Below are 22,596 nucleotides of genomic sequence, written 5' to 3' on the forward strand. Positions count from 1 at the left end.
ACCAGCTTTGTGATGCCCCAACTTAGATTCAGCCTAACAAGTGGATCTATATATGCAGTTATTGTTAACAGAGAGGAATTCTCATGCATAGAAAATAGAAAAATGATTTGGTGAACTAAGGAATTCATATTGCCAGACATTTCAGAGATATGGTTCCAGTATATAGTTCCAGTTGACACATAGGAATATAGGAAAAAAAGGTTGCTTTTCTGATGCAAACTGAATCAGTTTGTTTGTTTCAATGTGTTTGCTCATATTCACAAATTACAGTTAGTAAACAAATTTTGTGTATAGGTGACAAAAAACATAGCATCACCTACAGCTGTTCATCAGGCCGTAACGTAGCTTAATGAAATTGGAGCATGTTACTTTCCAGTATGCTTAATGGATGTTGTCTCACACAGAGAACACTTGTATATAATAATGTATTTAATACAACATATAGTTAATTAACTTATGTGATTTAAAACATAAATAGAGCAAAATATTAAATTACAATGTATTGATATTTTTTCTCTCAAGGTGAAAGCTACTGACGCAGACTCTGGTTCTTTTGGACAAGTTCACTACACCCTACATAATAGATTTCACAACTCCAAAGAGACTCAGAAGTTCAGGATTGAACGTGATTCTGGACGTATTTGTGTATCACAAGATATTGACAGGGAGGGGGAGCCTGGGAGTTATGACCTTCTCGTAAAAGCACAAGATGAGGTAAGATTGTATTTGCTGATTACACTAACCATGTTTCCTCGTTCACTTGAGGATTTATAGATATGTTTTCTGTGTATTCTTCCAACAAAGTGCTATAAATTGATCATGTAGTAAAGGCTTTCTTGTGCACAGATTTGCTGCATGTAAGATCCGTGATCTGTTAACAAAAGGATCAATGATCTCCCAATTTTCTTCCATGTAAGGTCCATTGTGTCCCATGGGAAATGCAGAGGGACACTCATGGGAATAAACAGACCCTCAGCCTCCTTAATCTCACCATAATTATGCAAGGTGTTCTGATCAGGGGTCTCTAAGCCCTATACAAGAATCCATATATTTAACAAGTTCAAGATATCTGTCATTGTGTGTAATGTTACAATCATTTTAGGATTAAATGCTGTTTTCTGTGCTTTGTGAAATAGTGCTGTTTATTCCTCTGCCCCCCTCCCCATGTGTGTTGTGTCTCTGTCCCCCTCGCCATGTGTGTCTCTGTCCCCCTCGCCATGTGTATCTCTGTCCCCCTCACCATGTGTGATTCTCTCCCCCTCGCCATGTGTGCCTCTGTCCCCCTCCTCATGTGTGCCTCTGTCCCCCTCTCCATGTGTTTCTCTATCCCCCTCGCCATGTGTGCCTCTGTCCCCCTCGCCATGTGTGCCTCTGTCCCTCTCTCCATGTGTGCCTCTCTCCCCCTCGCCATGTGTGCCTCTGTCCCCCTCCTCATGTGTGCCTCTGTCCCCCTCTCCATGTGTGCCTCTGTCCCCCTCTCCATGTGTGCCTCTGTCCCCCTCTCCATGTGTGCCTCTGTCCATCTCTCCATGTGTGCCTCTGTCCATCTCTCCATGTGTGCCTCTGTCCCCCTCCCCATGTGTGCCTCTGTCCATCTCTCCATGTGTGCCTCTGTCCCCCTTGCCATGTATGCCTCTGTCCCCCTCACCATGTATGCCTCTGTCCCCCTCTCCATGTGTGCCTCTGTCCCCCTCTCCATGTGTGCCTCTGTCCCCCTCTCCATGTGTGCCTCTGTCCCCCTCTCCATGTGTGCCTCTGTCCCCCTCTCCATGTGTGCCTCTGTCCCCCTCTCCATGTGTGCCTCTGTCCATCTCTCCATGTATGCCTCTGTCCCCCTCCCCATGTGTTCCTCTGTCCCCCTCCCCATGTGTTCCTCTGTCCCCCTCCCCATGTGTGCCTCTGTCCATCTCTCCATGTGTGCCTCTGTCCCCCTCGCCATGTATGCCTCTGTCTCCCTCGCCATGTATGCCTCTGTCCCCCTCCCCATGTGTGTCTCTGTCCCCCTCCCCATGTGTGTCTCTGTCCCCCTCCCCATGTGTGTCTCTGTCCCCCTCCCCATGTGTGTCTCTGTCCCCCTCGCCATGTGTGTCTCTGTCCCCCTCGCCATGTGTGCCTCTGTCCCCCTCCTCATGTGTGCCTCTGTCCCCCTCCTCATGTGTGCCTCTGTCCCCCTCCTCATGTGTGCCTCTGTCCCCCTCCTCATGTGTGCCTCTGTCCCCCTCTCCATGTGTGCCTCTGTCCCCCTCTCCATGTGTGCCTCTGTCCCCCTCGCCATGTGTGCCTCTGTCCCCCTCGCCATGTGTGCCTCTCTCCCCCTCGCCATGTGTGCCTCTGTCCCCCTCCTCATGTGTGCCTTTGTACCCCTCTCCATGTGTGCCTCTGTCCCCCTCTCCATGTGTGCCTCTGTCCCCCTCTCCATGTGTGCCTCTGTCCCCCTCTCCATGTGTGCCTCTGTCCATCTCTCCATGTATGCCTCTGTCCCCCTCCCCATGTATGCCTCTGTCCCCCTCCCCATGTGTTTCTCTATCCCCCTCTCCATGTGTGCCTCTGTCCCCCTCTCCATGTGTGCCTCTGTCCCCATCTCCATGTGTGCCTCTGTCCCTTTCTCCATGTGTGCCTCTCTCCCCCTTGCCATGTGTGCCTCTGTCCCCCTCCTCATGTGTGCCTCTGTCCCCCTCCTCATGTGTGCCTCTGTCCCCCTCTCCATGTGTGCTTCTGTCCCCCTCTCCTTGTGTGCTTCTGTCCCCCTCCATGTGTGCCTCTGTCCCCCTTTCCATGTGTGCCTCTGTCTCCCTCTCCATGTGTGCCTCTGTCCCCCTCCTCATGTGTGCCTCTATCCATCTCTCCATGTATGCCTCTGTCCCCCTCCTCATGTGTGCCTCTGTCCCTCTCTCCATGTGTGCCTCTGTCCATCTCTCCATGTATGCCTCTGTCCCTCTCCTCATGTGTGCCTCTGTCCCTCTCATGTGTGCCTCTGTACCCCTCTCCATGTATGCCTCTGTCCCCCTCCTCATGTGTGCCTCTGTCCCTCTCCTCATCTGTGCCTCTGTCCCCCTCTCCATGTGTGCCTCTGTCCATCTCTCCATGTGTGCCTCTGTCTATCTCTCCATGTGTGCCTCTGTACCCCTCTCCATGTATGCCTCTGTCCCCCTCCTCATGTGTGCCTCTTTCCCTCTTCTCATGTGTACCTCTGTCCCCCTCTCCATGTGTGCCTCTGTCCATCTCTCCATGTGTGCCTCTGTCTATCTCTCCATGTGTGCCTCTGCCCCACTCCCCATGTGTGCCTCTGTCCCCCTTCTCATGTGTACTTCTGTCCCCTCCTCATATGTACCTCTGTCCCCCTCCTCATGTGTGCCTCTGCCCCCATCTCATGTGTGCCTCTGTGCCCCCTCCTTATGTGTGCCTCTGTCCCCTCCTAATGTATGGCCCTATTAGGCTCCTCATGCATTCCCCTACCCCCTCCTAATGTGTGCCACTGTTTCCCCCTTTGTGTATGTGCCCCTGTCTCCCTACTCATGTGTGCCTCCATGCGTCTATCTATGTGTGTGCCCCTGCCTTCCTCCTCATATGTGCCTCTGCCCCCTCTCCATGTGTATCTCTCTCCCCCTCTTTGTGTGTTTGTCCCTGTCCCCATCCTTATGCTCCTTTTGTGTGCCTCTGCCCCTCTCTTTGTATGTATGCATCTCTGACTCCTTTGTGTGTGTTTGTTGCTTTCATCCTTCACTTTGTGTATCTGTAATTCTGTCTCTAATTTTGTCTCCCATGTGAGCTTCTCTCAGAATCCCCCCTCCTCCAATTGTGTTGGGCAGGATTAGTCATGTACACCTATGTGCACTGTATCCAGCATTGTCGCCCACCACCAACAACTTGTTCCTATGGGAGACATGTGACAATAGCCAGCTCCGATAGGTAGAATTACTCTCACTAGAGTTAGAACTTGCGATCGCGATCACGAGGTTGTCTCACATAGGAGAGCAATATCTTGACTTGACAGCCCAGGAGAGAACAGAAAGAAGGCAGAAGAGAGAGCAGACAGAGAGAAAGGATTATATTAACTTTTATTTAAGTGTTTGTAAGCTGTTTGTTTATATAATATTTATATTCTTATATATGTTAGTATATATTTACTTTTTGTGATTTAACAACAGCCTTTTTGTTTCAGTTGCAGGCTATTTAAAATATATTATGTAAAAAGAGACACCCACACACATTGACAGCATAATATATAACTTGTATGAAAAATATTTTTTAAAACTTAAATTAAACTCATTTAAATGAGCAAACTTTATTTTTTTCTTTTGGTACTTTTAATTATACCACTGTAACTCGCCAATGCTGCACCTCAGCTTTCAAACTTTTCACAACATGGCTGCTGTAATGACTTGAGAAAGGCAGTGGGAGATTTAAACACAGAGCGGCACTGGTGAGCTACAGTGGATCCCTACAATTATGTACCTTTGTTTTTTTATGACTAGATAAAACTAATTTAAACAGTACTGTATTGAACAAATGTTTTGCCTCCAAGACTAAAGCATTTTGTCAGTGTTTCTGTTCTGAGGATGGTGTTACCAGAACAGGGAGTACCACTTTGGCACTTGATAAATAAGCTTCCCCAACAAGGGAGCAAAGGAGGCCCTTTCACCAGTGAAAACGCCCCCTTAGGCTATACTTAAAATCACCTTTTAATAATGGGACACTGCTAATGGGACAGTGCTGTATGCTTGTCCCCCAGGCTGAATTTTGCCAGCCAGTCCCTAATGAATTGAAGCTGGGAAAGACAAGTGAAAGTTATGTCAGACAGAAGGAAGTTACAGTAGTCAAGGTGGGAGATAATGGGAAAGAGGATGAGAGTTTGGGTTGTATCTAGGGGGAAAAAGGGCCATGTTTTGGCAATGTTGAGAAGATGGAAGTAACATGTCTGGGATATGGAGAGTAAAATAGAGAGTAGAGTAGGGGTGACACCAAGGCAGCAGACTTGAGGAACAGAGAAGACTGTAGTGTCAATAGTGACCGAAATTTAGGAGAATAGCTATCAGTATCAGTATCCCTTGATGTTGTTTATTTCAAATAGAAGTCAAGGTGCTGATATTATATACTTTTTCAAATGACTTTTTAAAAGATTGTCCATAATTGTTTAAAGTTGTCTGTTAAATTGTATTTTAATCTTTTGATGGATAGGTAGAGGCAGGCCCAGATTTGTAGAATGGCCACATAGGCTCAGGCCTGGGACGGCAGGGGTGCTGGGGATGTTCCGCTTACTTTGCATTTCATTGTTATTATGTACATTAATAAATTACTGTTTGTCTTCTATTAACCTTAAAATGAAACACTTGGACCATGGGACTATGGATCAATACATAAAATTTTGCCTAGAGTGTCAGAACATGTAAATCCAGGCGTTGGTAAAGGAAACATTGCTGTTGTGCAGGAAGTCTGTTCTTTTTGGGGCTCATAGTTTAGCATATGACATATCACTCAAGTATGTTTTTATAAATAAAAGCCTTTTGTTGTATAGGGTGATGCGATATCAACCCTGTGTTTGCTCTTCACCCTATCATATATAGAGCCCTGCCTTCTGCTCTGATATGCATACCCATTAGCTGGCTCAAAAAATATTTCGAAGAGGTATAGCACTCATGTAATATATGTGCATTATTTGTGAATTTTACCATTTGAGAACATGTTTCATTTAATACATGTAGACTATTCATATTTTCATGAAATACAACTTTGATGAATCGTAAGTATAGCATGGTTGCCATTGACTTCTCGTGATGAGAAAAACATTGTATTGTAAATGTAAGTGCCAGTTTTCACACGCATTTGGGATTGGTTTAACAAAAACACAATGTACATAGAACCCTAGGCAAAATATAGAACTTCATTTGACATAATGGAACAAGTCAAATACAGGCATCAGAAATCATAAAGCATTTTTCATTTGTGTCCACAAATTCTGCTTGAAGAAATAAAGAAAACAAATAAGCCAGCGCTCGGCTAAGCCACTAGATACCAGCTGCGTGGCAATATAAAAACCCTATATGAATACAAAACACAAACACAGTTGCCGTCAGTGCTCATTCCCATCACTGCAAATATGTTTATATCTAGTGCAATGAAAACATGACGTATTTGTTTCATATTTTGATCTAAACATTTAAGTTCACAACCCAAAATCAAGGATCCGCATTTCTTGATAGTAGCAATAATTTTTATTTTTATTTAATGTTAAAGCTACATTCCCAGTTATTTGTTACATTTGTACCACCCTTCCCGTTCCCCTTTCCCTTAGTGAAGCTCTGGGCAAGGACTCCGATAGGATTAGTGGATCCTGGTGTGGATTCTTCTCCAGGGCCCTCACTAGCCTGCACATGTAACCTCTGAGAATTTAGTGCTGTATGTGGAGCCTAGGGAGCATAATTGTGCTGCCCCCCTCCACAGATGGCACGTGCAGCTTGGGGAAAAGCAGCTTTGGGGTGTGTGACCATCCGGACCACGCTCCCGTCCTGCCCGCAATCAGCTCACACAAGACAGAGACCCATCTACTGCCACCCAATCACTACCGCTGGGCCTCGCTTCCCCCCGTCTTTCCTGTCGCCTCTGGCCCTGGGAACTATACACTGAAACAGATTTTCCTGGAACTCCTCGGTTTTCTGTAGTACAGCACAGTCGCTGCGTGTACAACCTATGGGGGTGTAGCCTTCCAGCCGCAAGCACGGAACATGCAACTTCCTATTCGTCCTCCCACTTCCACCAATCACAGTGGCCATTTAGAATGCCATGCATGCAGCATTTGTCAATGTTATACTATAGAAATAGATAAGACCCAGGAAAAGTGTTTCAGCATGAAGTTCTGAGGGCTCCACTTAGAAGGACTGCGAAAACTAAACACTTAACTGTGAATGTTGTTTTAAAATAAAATATGAATATGATTAGCATAGTAAATATATAAAAAAAAAGCACAACTGTATAAAAAAAAAATCACCTCTAGGATGTTTAAAATATATAAGATCATTAACTTATTTGCTGGTTGGTAATGGCACAATGGGGATCACCGCATATGCACATGTGCAGTATGGAAATATTTATCTTACGCAAAAGAAATGATTCCCATTGTCATTTTACTTGTAGCTACACTAGAATATTATCTTACCCCGTCCTTATTTTTGTTCCTCATGACTTTATGGGATTGTCACATATCTTTTAATGGTTTGCACTGGGTTTAAGGGATCTTTGTAGTAAGGGGAAAATAGCCCTATCTCTGGTGAAAACTGGTGTTTTCGCCACCAATAGGGCTTTGCCCTATAAGTCAAGGGGCCACTGAGACCAGCCCAGCGAAGCAGTATGTTAACCCTTACCTCTCTGGGCCACATTTTAATTATTGTGAGGACAGGTGATTTTCTATAACCGCAATAAGAGACCATAAAAAAAATCAGCCTATGGCTTTAAACAAATAGACCCCTTAATCTCTTTGCATGGGAAACATTTCTGTAGAAATATTTGTGTGCCTTAATACATAACTTTATTTGGAAGCAGATAAAAAAATAAAAATATATTAATTTATGCTACCACACTGAACTGAACTGCCAAGTGTTATGCTGAATTAATTTAATCTGGCTGCATAGAATCCTGATCTTTGTATATGCTAAAGAGAGCGCAATACCTGAAAAATAACAGATGTTCTATGTAATGTCATGTACTTTTTCCTGATTGAAAAGAGCGTTGTTAATATATGCTAAAGACATTAGTCTTTTCTTTGTGTTTTCCATGAAAGCACCTATAATACTTTTATCAGTTCCCTGTATAACATAAATTCAGTCTGATTTTGCCTGGAGTTTAAAATAAATAAGAGCAGCTTGTAATGTAATATAAATGATGAGAAGAACCGTGTGAAGCAATGGTAGACTACACTGTTTTGGATCCTTATTAATTCTCTTGTTCACTCTTTGAATTCCTACAAGATCAAATGCAGAAAGGTTGGCAGAAGCAAATCTGATAATGTGATGTATAGTAGATTCTACCTAACAACTACCAATAATGAGTAGATTGCCCAAATCACAGTTATTTCCCGAGTGTTCCACTTCAAAGGTGATTTTAATGTACTACAATAGAATATATCTGATATGGGCATGTTGAGAAACAGGGACCTAATTAGCATTAGAACCCCGATCTCAGTGAGAAGGTCGATTTTTTTTTTTTATTGCCACAATTTAAAAAAACAATAGGGTTAGGTTACCGCTTTACCGGACCAGGCTTTGCAGAAGTACATATGCGTGAGCCAGCTTTGAGCTTTCTGTTCCACTAAGTTAAAAAAAATAAAAAATAGATACAATTAATTTAAAAAATGAAAACGTGTTAAACCCTTTATACTTTACAAAATGTTTCATTTAATAGAATTTTAATCTGGTATTACCATCCTGAGATGGTGATAATAACAGGTATTGCAGCAGTATACGTATTGCTGCAATAGATGTAAAATAGGATTCCCCATGCAATGGTATGAAGAAGTCTTTGCTGGCGCAGGTTTATCTATGGCAATTGCCTATTTTCGCTGGCAGTAGGGCTTCTCCTGCTTTGCCAAATCTGCCCAACAGACTTGGGATCTAGGTGTATATACTGCTTATACTCAGGTCTTCAGGAAACTATGTTACCTGTAGGGGCTTTCTGGCAAATTGTAGCCAGACAGTGGTCCATAGTGCACGAGCATAGGCACATCTCTTAAGGTGGTTTTAGGTATCATGAATACAATGACAGTTCCACTTTAATTATATATCGCTGGCTTTATACCAGTGTAACCTGTAGCTCTCCAGGTATTTTGGAACAACAAGTTACAGTTTTCCCCCTGGCAGGACATGCTGCGCTTTTTTAGTTCGACAACACTGAAGAGCCAGAGGCACTGATATAAGTAGAGCGTCATTGATGCCTACTTACCTTGCAGCTTATATTTGCCTTGCCTCTGTAGCTTCTCCGTAGCAGTGGAGGGGAGCGGAGTCCATCCGTGTGGGAAGCTTGTATTACTATACAAAATAAATATCATCATCATCTATTTATATAGCGCCACTAATTCCGCATGCTCTGTAATTGTAAGTAATAACAAGTCTGATATTTTAAGGGCTCTCATTATATTAAAATACCTTTGTCACAAGAACTACATTCAAAAAAGTGATTTATTCATGATGTGGGTTTTATAGCAACAAAATTTTCAAGACACAAGTTTATTTATGTTAAAAGCAACAGAGATCCTGGTCAAAGATGCAGGGACCTATTTATCATGAAAAAAAACCTTTGTGGTGATAAGCAAATTAGTTTTTTGTTTTTTTTACTTCAATAAATTTTTATTGAGATTTTCAAAGTTAAATGGGGTACAGAAAAAAGAAAGTGGGACAAGTACAATTGAAGGAACACGCAAAAGGGGAGAAAAAAAGGGGGGGTGGAAACCCCCACGCAGGGGGGGGGGGAAGTCACTCGTTTGAAACTGCGATCTTATAACATGCACATTACTTTGAACAGCAAAGATAAGATATACACATTGGTCTTTCTTGTAGTACACCAAATGAAGACATATTAAAACCTAGGTAGCTCAAATAATACCCAGGCAGGGCCTATTCATTAAGCTGGGGTTCCTCTATGAGGGCTGCCGGAGAGGAGGAGGGTGAAAGATTTGAGGCTACTCGTGCTCTACCAGAGCCCTCTGTGACATATTCGTGCCAGCTAAACCATTTGAAAATTGGATTGGAGGCGGATGACTTATAGGGCACATCCGTTGTCTCCATCTCAAAACTATACTGGATCTTAGACACGACCTTAGTGATGCTGGGGGGAGCAGGGGACTTCCAGTTCTGAGCTATTGCTGCTCTAGCGGCTATTAGTATGTGTCCTAATACATAGCGTTTATAGCTAGGGATCACAGACTGGTATTTATGTCGGAGGGCTACCCCCGGGTCAAGAGTGACAGAAACTCGCAGGACCTCCGAGATCAAAGCGGATACCTCGCCCCAGAACGCCTGAATCACCGGGCATGTCCAAAAGACATGATAGACATCTGCTATCTGACCACATTGACGCCAGCAGAGTCTAGACTGACTTGGCCATATCTTATGAAGGCGATCCGGGGTGAGATAGAGCCGATTAAGGAGCTTAACATGCATTTCGGTGTGATTGATGCATCTAGACATGCGGTGTGAAGATATGAAGATCTTTTCCCACTGCTGGGGAGTGAGAATCAGGCCGATATCTGCCTCCCAACTTGCTTGGGTTGGAGTCTTGGAAGCTGGGACCAGGGACTGGAAATAGCGGTACCAGAATGTTATTCCTCCCCTACTACCCGCCTTTGTTAGTCTATCTAGAACCTGAGCTGGTAATGCGGACAGAGCATGGGGGGTCCTGGAGGCTGCCCCCACCCAGTGTCTAATTTGCTTATATTTAAACATCTCGGACTGAGACAGATTATATTTGTCCCTAAGTACGTTGAAGGGGAGGAAAAGGGACTGCGCAAACATATTCGCCAGAGAGACTTTCCCTCTATTTTTTCCATACCGTAATATTGATATCTGGGATGAGTTTCGACAGTGCTTGAAGGGAAAGATTACGGGAGGGGAGTACAAAGTCCTTGTGTGCCCCACTAAATTTATCCCATACCCGTAAGGTATCCGAGATGGAGAGTAGTTTACGGGCACCCGATGGGCGGTCCGACCTAGGAATCCAAAGTAGGTCCAGCAAGGGGTATCCTACGTATAAAGCCCTCTCGATATCAACCCACGACTGCATGAGGTAGTGACCAGTCTCGGAGGCAGCTCAAAATACAGGCATCCTGGTAAAGTGTTAAGCTGGGAAGCAATAAGCCACCTCCTGACTTTGATAGGGACATACGTTTGTGTGTAAGGAGGGGGCGTTTCTGCCACCAGACATATGACATCATCAAAGTGTGAAACCTATCCATCATTCGTTTTGGTATAATACAGGGTATGGTACGGAAGATATACATAAGTTTTGGTAGTAACATCATCTTGAAGGCCGCTATACGCCCCAGCCAGGAAACCAGCAAATTAGTTTTTATCGTTGCTTATCACAGCTTATCAATTTATGAAAGAATACCAGCTCTGCGATACCCAGCTGCCCCAACGATACTGGCCCGGAGCAGCTAGTGCTCGCCCAATCTGGCCTTTCATTTTCATTAAAGAGAAAAGATTTTTTAAAACCTTTAAACATAGATTTTTTTCCATTTCTTTTTAAAAAATAAATCATTTAAAAATCTTTATATATATAAATATTTTATTCAAAGAGTATACACACAATGCAGAGACAGAGACACAAACACTAAGGAGGGACAAAGAGCAACAGATGGGAAGACCACATCCAAAATTATAGACAGATACAAAGAGGGGGGAAAGATAGGCAGATACACACACAGAACCAAGACAGAGACACAAACAAACAAAAGGGGAACCCGTCTAACATGGGCAATAGATAGATACATAAAAATGGTGAGAGGGGGGGGTTATATATAGAGACATACACAGGGAGGAATTGAAAAATAGATGATATACCTAACAGGCAAACTCCGTGAGAAGTGGGGGATAGAAGGAGAGGTCCTGCACTCCCAGTGGAGGAGGAACAGAGGTTAGGTCAGTGGGCGCACATGTGCGCCGTATGCTATAGACAGCATGCGGCCTATAGCATGCTGCCGACAGATGGAGTGCACCCTTCCATGGTGCACAAAATGATGCAGCCGTGTTGTTTCTGCACCAGAGCGCCTTGACCTGGTGGCCTGTTAGAGACATTCAAAAAGAAAAACCATATATGGACCACTGACACGGCCCAATAAGGGACCGGACTGGGTAGCATGCAGCCACCCTGCCCATGAACCAGTCTTCCCCTGTTTGGCTGTCATGAAGGAAAGCCCTTAATATGTATCCTGGTCTACTGCACTGTCTTACTGTGTTCTGTGGCATTTGACAAATCCAAGACTGCTGACACTCCATATATCTCTGCTCCTACTATACCTACTCACAAGATGTTAACATTTCTTTTCTAACCTTTTCCAACTATTTCCATAGGAGCTCATTGCATTTGTTAACCAATATACTTGGGGGAAAAATGTAAATATCATAAGTAGAATTAAAGATATTTTCTTTTTAAACAATGTGATTTACATTTTGTGCAAAGCATTGTGGAAGACGGGCCACTCTCCCTCGCAGTAATGATCTTTCCAGTAGCTTCATAACCTCCTGCTGTTTGTTTCCTGAGAGCAGATCCTTGATGCTGTCACTGCTTGATAATGCTTTAGGAGCTCACATATCCCATTGCTTTGGTATTCCGGTGCATAGAACACTTTTTGATAGAAAAAATAAAAAATAAATTCTTAGATGATCATAAACTTGAGTAGCAATATTTTCCAAGCCACCACAAAATACATTTTTATGTAGTCTACTGCATATGTCATGCTTATTACAACACCTACAGCAGAAATGGGCAAAACTAAGGGGCTGAAAACCGACCAACATTTGACCAAAGAGCTAACTTAATATTTACTATAACTAGTGCTTTTTCCTGTAAAAAAGAAAAAAGGTGCTGGAACTCACGTCTTATTAATCTTTTCTGAAAAAAATAAATTTTATATATATATATATATATATATATATATATATATATATATATATATACAAGTTAACCCGTGCATGATACTCATGCATTCTAGTCAAATCAAGATACTTAAGGTCTTAAAAAGGTTCTTGTAATGCATTTGGGCCTAGATCCTTACTTCCCGACGCAAGCGCCCTTTTTAATGTGTGTTCATGAGGTAAAATTACCTCACGAAAATGAGTTTGACCCCTCAACTCGTAAATTTAGCCTCTACTACCCCTCCCACGGGGGGAAGGGGGGATGATGGAAGTTAACTGACTTGACTATTCTAATTTTTTTGTCAAATAATGTCAGTATACCAAATTTCAGGTCAATTGGATGAGCCCTTTCTGAGAAAATAGTTTTTTCCACACACACACACACACACTGACGCACACCTCTACACATGTGTGTTCATGAGGTAAAATTACCTCACGAAAATGAGTTTGAGCCCTACCAAATTTCAGCCCTTTTTGAATTTTTTTTCCCACACACACTAAGAATTTAGTAGGTCAGTGTATAACTCTGCCCAGCAGGTGGCGCTGCAACTTGGGTTTTGTTTTTCCACACACACACAGACGCCACTAAGCATTTATATATTATATATATATATATATATATATATATATAGCAAACAAAAAAGATATATATAATGGCGCTAATTACCACAACGTAGATACAATTTGAATAGACAACCGGTATGAATAATATATAAAGTCCAGTTTTGAGGAATCAGTCCCAGAACAACACTTAGCTCGGTTGAGAGCGGCAGCCTCAGAGAACTTGTGACCAGATGGTTAGTCCGAATAACGATAGTACTGCAACAGAAAAACAAGTAGGGCGCCCCAATGTGTATTATCAAATATGAAATTTGGGAAGATGTAATAACTGCGTACCGTAAAGATGTAATCAAGAAGTAAATGGTCATATGGAGGTTCCTCTTCAGAGGTAATCCCTCTCAATCTCCATCAGATGTAACGACAATGCAGAAAAAAACAGAACAAAAACTAACATAGTGTAGTATTGTTATATGCTAAACGGCACCAAATCTGGAAATAGTCCTCCACCAGGAGAAAGAGTGCGAAATCAGGTAGTGAACCCAAAGGTGAATAATATAGCACACAGGTGCAGAGTGCATCCCTAAATATATATAAACTGCGTACCAGATAGTCAGAAGACCATGGACTTTCTCAGACCATACATAAAGGATCAGGCAATTCCTCTGTCACAACCTCATCCAATGGCGGTGATAAACAAGATTGAACAAAAAAGAATGCAATGTAAAAATATAATCAATTTATTAAAATTGAATAGCACAGTAGTAACTCACATGAGGTAACCACAATAGCGCTGGTAGATATATATATTCTTAACATAAATTTACTCTCTCCCTTGCCCCTCACACACTTGACAATTGTAAAATAAAAATAATAACTCCTGGCTGGCTGGTAAGGCTGTAGTCCAGATGCACTGATGTCTAAAGCAGAATGCTGTCCAGTCTTCACTGCTGCCCAGGAGTTAACAAAGGATATCTAGAGGGGGGGCCCCCAAATGTTAGATTTAATAATACAAACAAAACAACTGGACATCACTCACCTGTTACACACTGACATGTCCCCTGTGCCTACCAACTTTTCTCACATATGCCCACTAGCTATTCTCACCCCTCTTTCTGCTCCCTCTTCGTTTTTCTGTAGCCCTCTTTCTGTGCCCCCTCCCCTGCTTTCTGTAGTCTGTTCTACTTACCTTCTATGCTTCTTTTCACTCTTCTCAGATTGATTCTGGCCGACGGAAGCAGGACACACACAGAGTCGGTGCTGCACTGTAGCGGCACCACAGAGAACAACACAAAAAAAGTAAAAAAAAAGGTGCCGGAACGCCGTTCTCAACGTTCAATGGCAAAGAAAGCCCTGACTATAACCACTTTCCTTTTTTGTTGGCAGATACACACACCTGGCTAGGTTTTTCATATATAAATGATCACAATACACAGCTTATTGTAGACTGCTGAACACCCTATGCTGAGGTCCTGCTGTCTCTGTCTTCTCACAAACCCTGATGGCAGTAACAATCACAGACATTCCCAACAGAAAATCATCAATTATCTCTGCAATGTATTAATAAAATATCATCAGGGTATCTCAGCTGCCAGGTCATACTGTTTATATCGTTTGAGGTTAATAGATGTGGAGAAGACCAATACATACAAAAGAGAAAGTAAATATTATATTTTCGTAGACTATTAGTGTTATTTTGTTTGTGAATGAAGATTTAATGAAGACTAAGTACTTGTTAAACAGGATTCCCCATGTAAAGGTATGGAGAAGCCTTAGTCAGCAACACCCTCTTTTTTCCAGCAATAGGGATGTTCACTCTTTGATAATGTGTTTTTGCTGGTTTAGTGGTCTAGTTAGACTTAATAGTTTAACATTAGTGGGTCTATTTATTAAAGGATGAAAGTGAAAACATCTCCAGTGAAAACATCAGCTTCTCCCTATCTATGAAAGGCTCTCCAGTGAAAGCTTCCATGTGGAAGCCTATTTATCAAGAATCACGGTGATACTACTATCTAAGGAGGGTGACACAGGGTAAACTAATTTTAAAAAAATCCTCATTTACTTAAATAAAGAATTTTTACCAATCAGAATGACAGCAAATTATTTATTATTTATTTATATATATATATATTTCTTATATATTTTTTTAAATATATTTTTATTTATGTAAAAGTGAAGCTGGAAACCAAGGCTTCCAATTGTCCAATTCCACGGTGCATGCCAGATGACGCATGTGCAGATAGACCAAGACTGGTCCGGCGAAGTTGTAAGACTATTTTTAGTGCTTTCAACCAGTATCACTAAGTTGCGATAGAGAATCTGTGTTATGAAAGTAAATAGGGGCCTACTGGCTATGATGGATGACAATAAAGATTTTCTAAAAGTAATACATCTATGATTGGTGCAATGTACTTAGAAAATATTGCCAGAGCAGTGATACCCAGCTGTCCAACCAATCTGGCTGAGAGTGCTAAGAGTATAGTATCGGGTCCATATGTGCATGCATGACTCGACTTTGCCCAATTACACATGTGTTTGTGGAACAGAAACTGGAAGCCCTGACTTTTGTTTCCAGTTCCACTAGTAAATAAAAAATGAGAAAGTAAAATACTTAAAAAATATATAATTTTTTTCTCTTAAATGATAGATTTAAAAGCTTTATTTAAATAAATACAGCAATTTTTCTCTTAAGTTCCCCTGCTATCGCCATCCTGAGATGGCAATATCAGGATTATAGCAGTACTTGTACTGCCACAATCCTCCTTAAATAGGTTTCCCTTTGCTTTACATGGTTAATTTATTGCCTGGTGAAGCCTGGCGAATCTGTTCATCGGCGAAGGGCTACTGTCAGCAATAGCACGGCTGTAGCACTTCATAGGGAGAATATCTCTGGCGAAAACACACTTTTGTTTTTATTAACTCTTAAATAGAGATGTTCACTGACCCCCATGTTCTGGTTTTGGTTTTGGATCTGGATTAACTTCGTGTTTTGGTTTTGACAAAACTGCTCTTGCGTGTTTTGGTTTTGGATCCCTATTTTTTTCTAAAATCCCTATTTTTTTTTTACTAAAATCACATTTGCTTTTTTTCCCCCTACATTATTATTAACCTAAATAACACTAATTTAAAGTAATTGGCAGTCAATTTTGACCACCTCACAGGTCGCAATATTATTTTCATATACTTTCAAACAAAGACTGCAGCAGTCCTTGCCAGTGATAAGAAGAAGGCCATTGTCATGCCTGGGCATAAGACCAAAAAATCCACCTCTTATGTGTGGAATTATTTTTACCCAAATCCCGACAACAATTGTCTAGCCATTTGTAGCATTGTAAAGCCACTTTCAGTAGAGGTAGGGGCCTTAACCATCTAGGAACCTCATCCATGTTACCCCATTTGAAGCGAGTTTATGAAAAGCTTTTGTGAAAATCAGAAACTTATGCTAAAAAATAACAACAAGCAGTCCAGCATCAGATACCTCCCTTCTCTGATAGGTCCCATCCAGGGCCGGTACTAGGGTCCTTGGCGCCCTAGGCACATTTTCAAAATTGGCACCCCCCACCCCATTTTCAAAATCGGCACCCCCCCCGTCTTTTCTTACCTTAACTTGCCTCCTCTCGGCTCCGTCTGCTCCCCTCCACTCACTGACACTGTCAGGCCGTGATGATAATGTCACGGACCGACAGTCAGTGAGTGGAGGGGAGGAGACGGAGCAGAGAGGCGGCGGTGGTGATGATCAATAGTCTCTCCCCCCTCTCTGTGGAAGCTGTGCGGCGGCCGTGAAAGGTATGGTCAGCGGTCGCCGCACAGTTTTAAAGAAATTTTTAATCTGTGGCGCCCTCCAGAGCCCGGCGCCCTAGGCAAGTGCCTAACCTTGCCTAATGGGAGCGCCGGGCCTGGTCCCAACACATGTAATCTACACACCCAACACCTTCATCATCAACTACCTCACAAGTGATTGAAATTAGTCCTGCATCCAAGTTTCTAAGGCGAGATGACTCCTCCCCTATCCAGGACTCCTCAGAAGAAATCTTGAGCGTGAGGCCCACTGCTGCTGCTCTGGTGCTGGGGGTGGACCTTCAACCCAGAAGCAGACCAAGAAGAAGACTATTAGTAGTTTACAACAATTGACTGTTAAACAATCCTTTGCAAGAGGAAGCAAGTATAAAAGCTGTCACCCAGTTGCACAGCGGATCGCAGACGCCATGGCGACTATGCTAATATTAGATCTGCGTCCAATATCCACTATTGATGCAGCTGGTTTTAGACAGTTACTTGAGGTCTTCTGTCCCCATTACCAAATTCCATAACGATACCATTTTACTATAAAAGCTATTCCCCACCTCTAACAGAAGGTTCGTTAAAATGTAATAATTGGGCTACAAAATGCCATTCTATCCGCTGTACACTTAACCACAGATATGTGGACAGGCGGAACTGGGCAGACTAAAGATTATATGATTGTGACAGCCCACTGGGTTGGTGATTCGTCTTCACCAGCAGGAACAGCAGTAGCATGTACTCAGAGGCAGGCTAATCTCTGTATCATCTGCTTCACTAAGAGGCATATTATTATTATTATTATTATTATCATTATCTTGATTTGTAAGGCACCACAGTGCTCCACAGCGCCGTACAGTAGGGAAGACAAGGACATACATAAAACAAGACATACGTAAAACAAGAACAGACAAGACATACAAAATTAATGGAAACATGAAAACAAAGTATATGCAGGACCCTGCTCATTAGAGAGCTTCCATTCTAAAGGGAAGAAGGCACAGTTGAAACAAGATGAGTGAGTGTGACTCAGAGTGGAGATTGGGATAGTTGTGAGGGTGCATTAGTGTGAATAGTGTTATCGAGGATAAGGTCACCTCTAAAAAAGAGTTGGGTTTTCAAAGAGCATCTAAAGATTTAAAGGCTGTGGGAAAGTCTGATTGAGCGTGGTAAGGAATTCCATAAGTGGGGAGCAGCATGGGAGTAGTCAGTGAGAGGTGGTTAGAGACGAGACAAGGCACAGGTCAGAGGTAATGACACTGTCAACCTGTTTGAAAAGCTAAGGATGTCATTGCAACATGACTTATCCCACTTGGACTCTCCTGAGGATATGTGATTTCTGATTATGCCACCAATATTGTTACAGCATTACAGCGGGGGAAATTCCATCACATTTCCTGTTGTTTTCATACAATCAACTTGGTGGTACAGAAGTTTTTAAAAAATGGCAATGACATGCAGGAGATGCTGTCTGTGTCCCGAAATATTTAGGGTCATTTTCGGGATTCTGCAACAGCATGTAGGAGAATGCAGCAGCTGCAAGAAGAATAGAATTTAGGGGGAATGTACTTTAGTCCAGTGCAGTGGAGCATACTTTCCATGTTATGCAAGGTGCTGAAACCACTCAAAGTAGTCACCTGTGAAGAGAGTGCAGACACTGTTAGCTTGAGTCAAGGGATTGCCCTAATTAGACTTTTTGAAAAGCAGGAAGAGAAATTGAAGGAGGAAATGAAACAAAGCAATTCCGCTAATTATGTTAGCCTTGCAGATTAAGTACTTTATTCGCTTCGCCAGGATCCAAGAGTTATCAGCAACTTGAAATTGGATCATTACATTATGGCAACTGTGCTTGATCCTAGGTTTAAGAGCTAAGTCTTTTATTTCTTTCCAACTGATCTAGATCTCAAGAGATGCAATGAGCTTCTGGTCAGCAAGCTGACAGTTCAAGTGGTACATGACACAATGACGTCTTCTCCTTTAGTTCCTCTGGAAATTGCTGCTAGGAAAAAACTTAGCTTTCCCAAGACACCCAGTGGTAATGCAGATGAGTCAGCACAACATTTTGACATTTGGTCTGGTCTAAAAGAATTACCCAAAAATTGTGACAGCTCTTTCATAAAATGAACTACAAATTCCATGAGGAAGGCCATTACAGGCAATTACATCAAAGTACACAGACTTCTGTGATGGTGGATTCCAGCGGGGATGAATTAGTATTGTTTGAGGATTATGTACACACTGACGAGGGTGAATATGATGACAGTGTAGATTGTAGGTGCTGAGATCTAGCTGAGGGAAGGGAGCTAGCTGTTGATGGTATGCTTGGTAATATTTTGGGTAGAATGCCATGTTGGCAATTTTATGTTTTTCTACAATACACTTTCACCTTCATTAGAGAGGTGTTTTTTTCTTTACAAAGGTACAAGCTTTTTATTTACATTTTTGTTTCCCTGACTTAAAAGCACAATGCACTTGAACATAGACTTTAGCACATGAGGTAGAGGAATAAGTATCATCATGACTGAGACTGGAGAGTGACAAGATCAATGCCACCCCTCCTGTATCTGTATGAGCTATGGCAGAGTAGAATGTCACTGGAGAATTTAAGAGCACTGACAGCCCTATTATTACAATTTCTGTTTCAGCACTGAATCCTGCCACCTCTTCTGTTTCTGAGTTAGCTATGGTACAGTAAAATGTAACTGCAGATTTAGACCAAGACTGCCAGCCCAGTTATCTCTATTTCAGCAATGACAATTAGCAATAGAGCAATGGAGCTTTCTTCTTTGTGTGTATCCTGTATAACACTGTACAATTTGACTGCAAATTCAGAAGACCAAGCCTGCCAGCCATAGTATTTCTATTTCAGCAATGACAATTAGCAATGGAGCTCTCTCCTCTTTGTGTGTTACCTATATAACACTGTACAATGTGACTGCAGATTCACACCAAGACTGCCAACTCTATTATTTGTATTTCAGCAATGACAATCAGCAATGGAGCAATGGAGCTCTCCTCTTTTTGTATTACCTATATAACACAGTACAATGTGACTGCAGATTTAGAAGACCAAGCCTGCCGGACCTATTAATTCTATTTCAGCATTGACAATTAGCAATGGAACAATGGAGTTCTCCTGAATGTCACTGGAGACTTTGAAGAACACTGCTACCCCTCCTCTTTATTTTCTAGCTGTGATGCTGCCCAACTGCTCTAGAGACTGCCAAGAACTGTGCTACCCCTTCTGTTTCCCTCTGTGAAATGGCACTTGATCGCCGTGGAGGGCGGTACTTATAGAATCCAAAACTCATGAGATCCGACGACGTAACAATGACGTTTTGCCTTGTTTTTGATTCCAAGGGCACGCGAAAGTACCAAGCCGGCTTGGCTTGGTGCTTGGATCTGCTAAGTTTGGGTGTGTTCGGTTCTCGGGGGAACCGAGCCTGAGCATCTTTACTCTTAAATAACCCTAACATTAACCCAGCTTCTGAATATCAACCGGCTCCAAGATGGAACCCTAGACCTAACATTAATTAATGCCTATTTATAAATTGTAACTTTAAAATTAGTTTTAGTTTTAAAACTACCTAATGCTGTCTTTCGAAATGCCAGTAATATAAGAAACCTGAATACAGCATAATTTGTATCAGTAGAAATATAAAAATAACATACAGAATTTTATGTATTACAGTTAAAATTGGATACATTCTATTTTTGTATTAAATTTACTAGATACCCTTATGTTTTACAAAGCCATAATAGGGCCCACTATTAAAGTGTCCTGGACAGCAATCAGTATTTACTGTCACTAGACAGCTGTGAGCAAGGTATTAATTTAATATTATAACTGGTATCAGTGGTTGAAGTGGACATATAGAAGTGGGGGTATAGAAATTTAGAAGTGACGGTATGGAAAATGGAATGGAATTTGATAGTTTTGCAATGAAAGCAGTAGAAGTGGCACTATGGTTTGCCACCGTATACACAACTACTTTGACCACTGACAGGTGTTAGAATGCTCTCTACAGTCTCCACATACACTATCCTCACTGATTTTCTTCTTGCTTCTCACCCATTGTTACTGTGCTGTGGCTTCCTCTTGTTGAGTGTGTAGAACAGGTATGAGTCCCCAGTGATATGCCACTGTCCATTTTTAAAATAGAGAGTGCAAAGTTCTAAGTGACAGCAAACATTTGTGCCAATAAAGGGATCAGATGCATTAAGGACCATATTTAATTTTATTGGTACTTTTGTGAACTGGCACACAGTATTTGTCAAAACCCTCTAAATTACATAGCAATGTTAGTTACTGGTTGGCTTTTTTCAAACCAGCCCTGCTGTTAACTATAAATCATTAATTTCTGCAAACATCTGTCAAAATAATGGAGGAGTGAACAAACACTTGTATATGTAATATGTAATAAATCAGCATACTAAAATGCCAACTCAATGCGTCAAAACCCCAAAACTTGACAGATTTAATTAATTTTACTAAGAATTTGGATCACTACCATAAAATACATTAACAGTCTTCACACCACCAGCATAAATTAAGTACATTTTTAATTTAAGACATAATGCCCTTGTCTAGCAGCTGATAGATACCATTTAAGAAGGTTTTCATCCTTGCTTCACTCCAAATTAAAAAAAAGGTTTCTTAAATGAATGGCTCACATGACATATATATGGTTCGTTTGTTTTCTACAATTTATGGTTTATGTATTGTTTTGTTTGTGGAGAATGGTTTTCTGCATAATTACCATAAATGTGAAATCTAAGTCGATCTCTTACAGCTTAAATGTAAGAAAATAAAGACAGAGATTCTGCTTTTAAAAATCCTTTATTCAAAAAAACCTCACCCAAACCTTCCTTTGTATTTTTATCGTGGCTAAATGTAGGGACAGCTACTTGTAATGTGACACGTTCTGTCAGTTCCCCCTTTCATACCGCTGTGGTTTTCAAACCTCACCCGAAAATTCACATTTCACAGCTTCATAAATTTCCCCCAAATAGGTCGATTCAATACGAACTTTATTAGAAATAAATGTTCAGGACAGAAGACAATTAAAATCCAAAGCATTTAGGAGTAAGATAAAACTGAATAGGAGGTTTTGTGAGAGTTTTTTGTCCTAATAAGCGGTTATTAAAATCACAATCTGTTTTTATTTACTATTTACTATAAGTGTGTGGAACTACAGATTCCAATGATAATTGTAGTTCCAGAAGCACCAGTATGCTCTGGTAGCCATGGAAATGCTGGCACTTGTAGTTCTAAAAGCGCCAGTATGCCCAAGCAGTTAATGGCTTCCACGGCTTGATGGGTCTTGTAATTCCAAACATTTAAGTATTGATTTTCTAGCTTTAACACATTACCGCCAACCCCTCCTACCATAATATTTGGGATGAGTCCCAGTGCTATTCAGCAAGGGGTTAGTTCTAGCTTGGTTTGGTTTTCCATAGGAAGTTCAGTCCCATACTGACTAGGCCGAGATGGTTGCAGCCTTATTTGTGGGTACCCACTCCGTTTGTCGCCCTGCATAACCAGTGAGCAGCCCAGGCTATAGTCACAGGTGCTGGGTAAAATTTGTTGGATGGGTAGGGGACTACTTTATTTATTTAAACCTTTTTTTTAAGCTAT

At 41.8% G+C, this 22,596-nt stretch overlaps 1 protein-coding gene across 1 annotated transcript in view; it reads left to right on the top strand.

Moving 5' to 3' along the window:
• The window catches only part of DCHS2 (dachsous cadherin-related 2), a 321,644-nt gene that overhangs the window by 149,406 nt on the left and 149,642 nt on the right, over positions 1–22,596 (top strand). Inside the window, exon 2 of the mRNA XM_075198470.1 lies at positions 523–714. Coding sequence (XP_075054571.1) covers positions 523–714 — 192 coding nt within the window. The remainder of the gene's footprint in view (positions 1–522; positions 715–22,596) is intronic.

The sequence above is a fragment of the Mixophyes fleayi genome, chromosome 1, assembly GCF_038048845.1.
Source record: "Mixophyes fleayi isolate aMixFle1 chromosome 1, aMixFle1.hap1, whole genome shotgun sequence".
Taxonomy (NCBI): Eukaryota; Metazoa; Chordata; class Amphibia; order Anura; family Limnodynastidae; genus Mixophyes; species Mixophyes fleayi.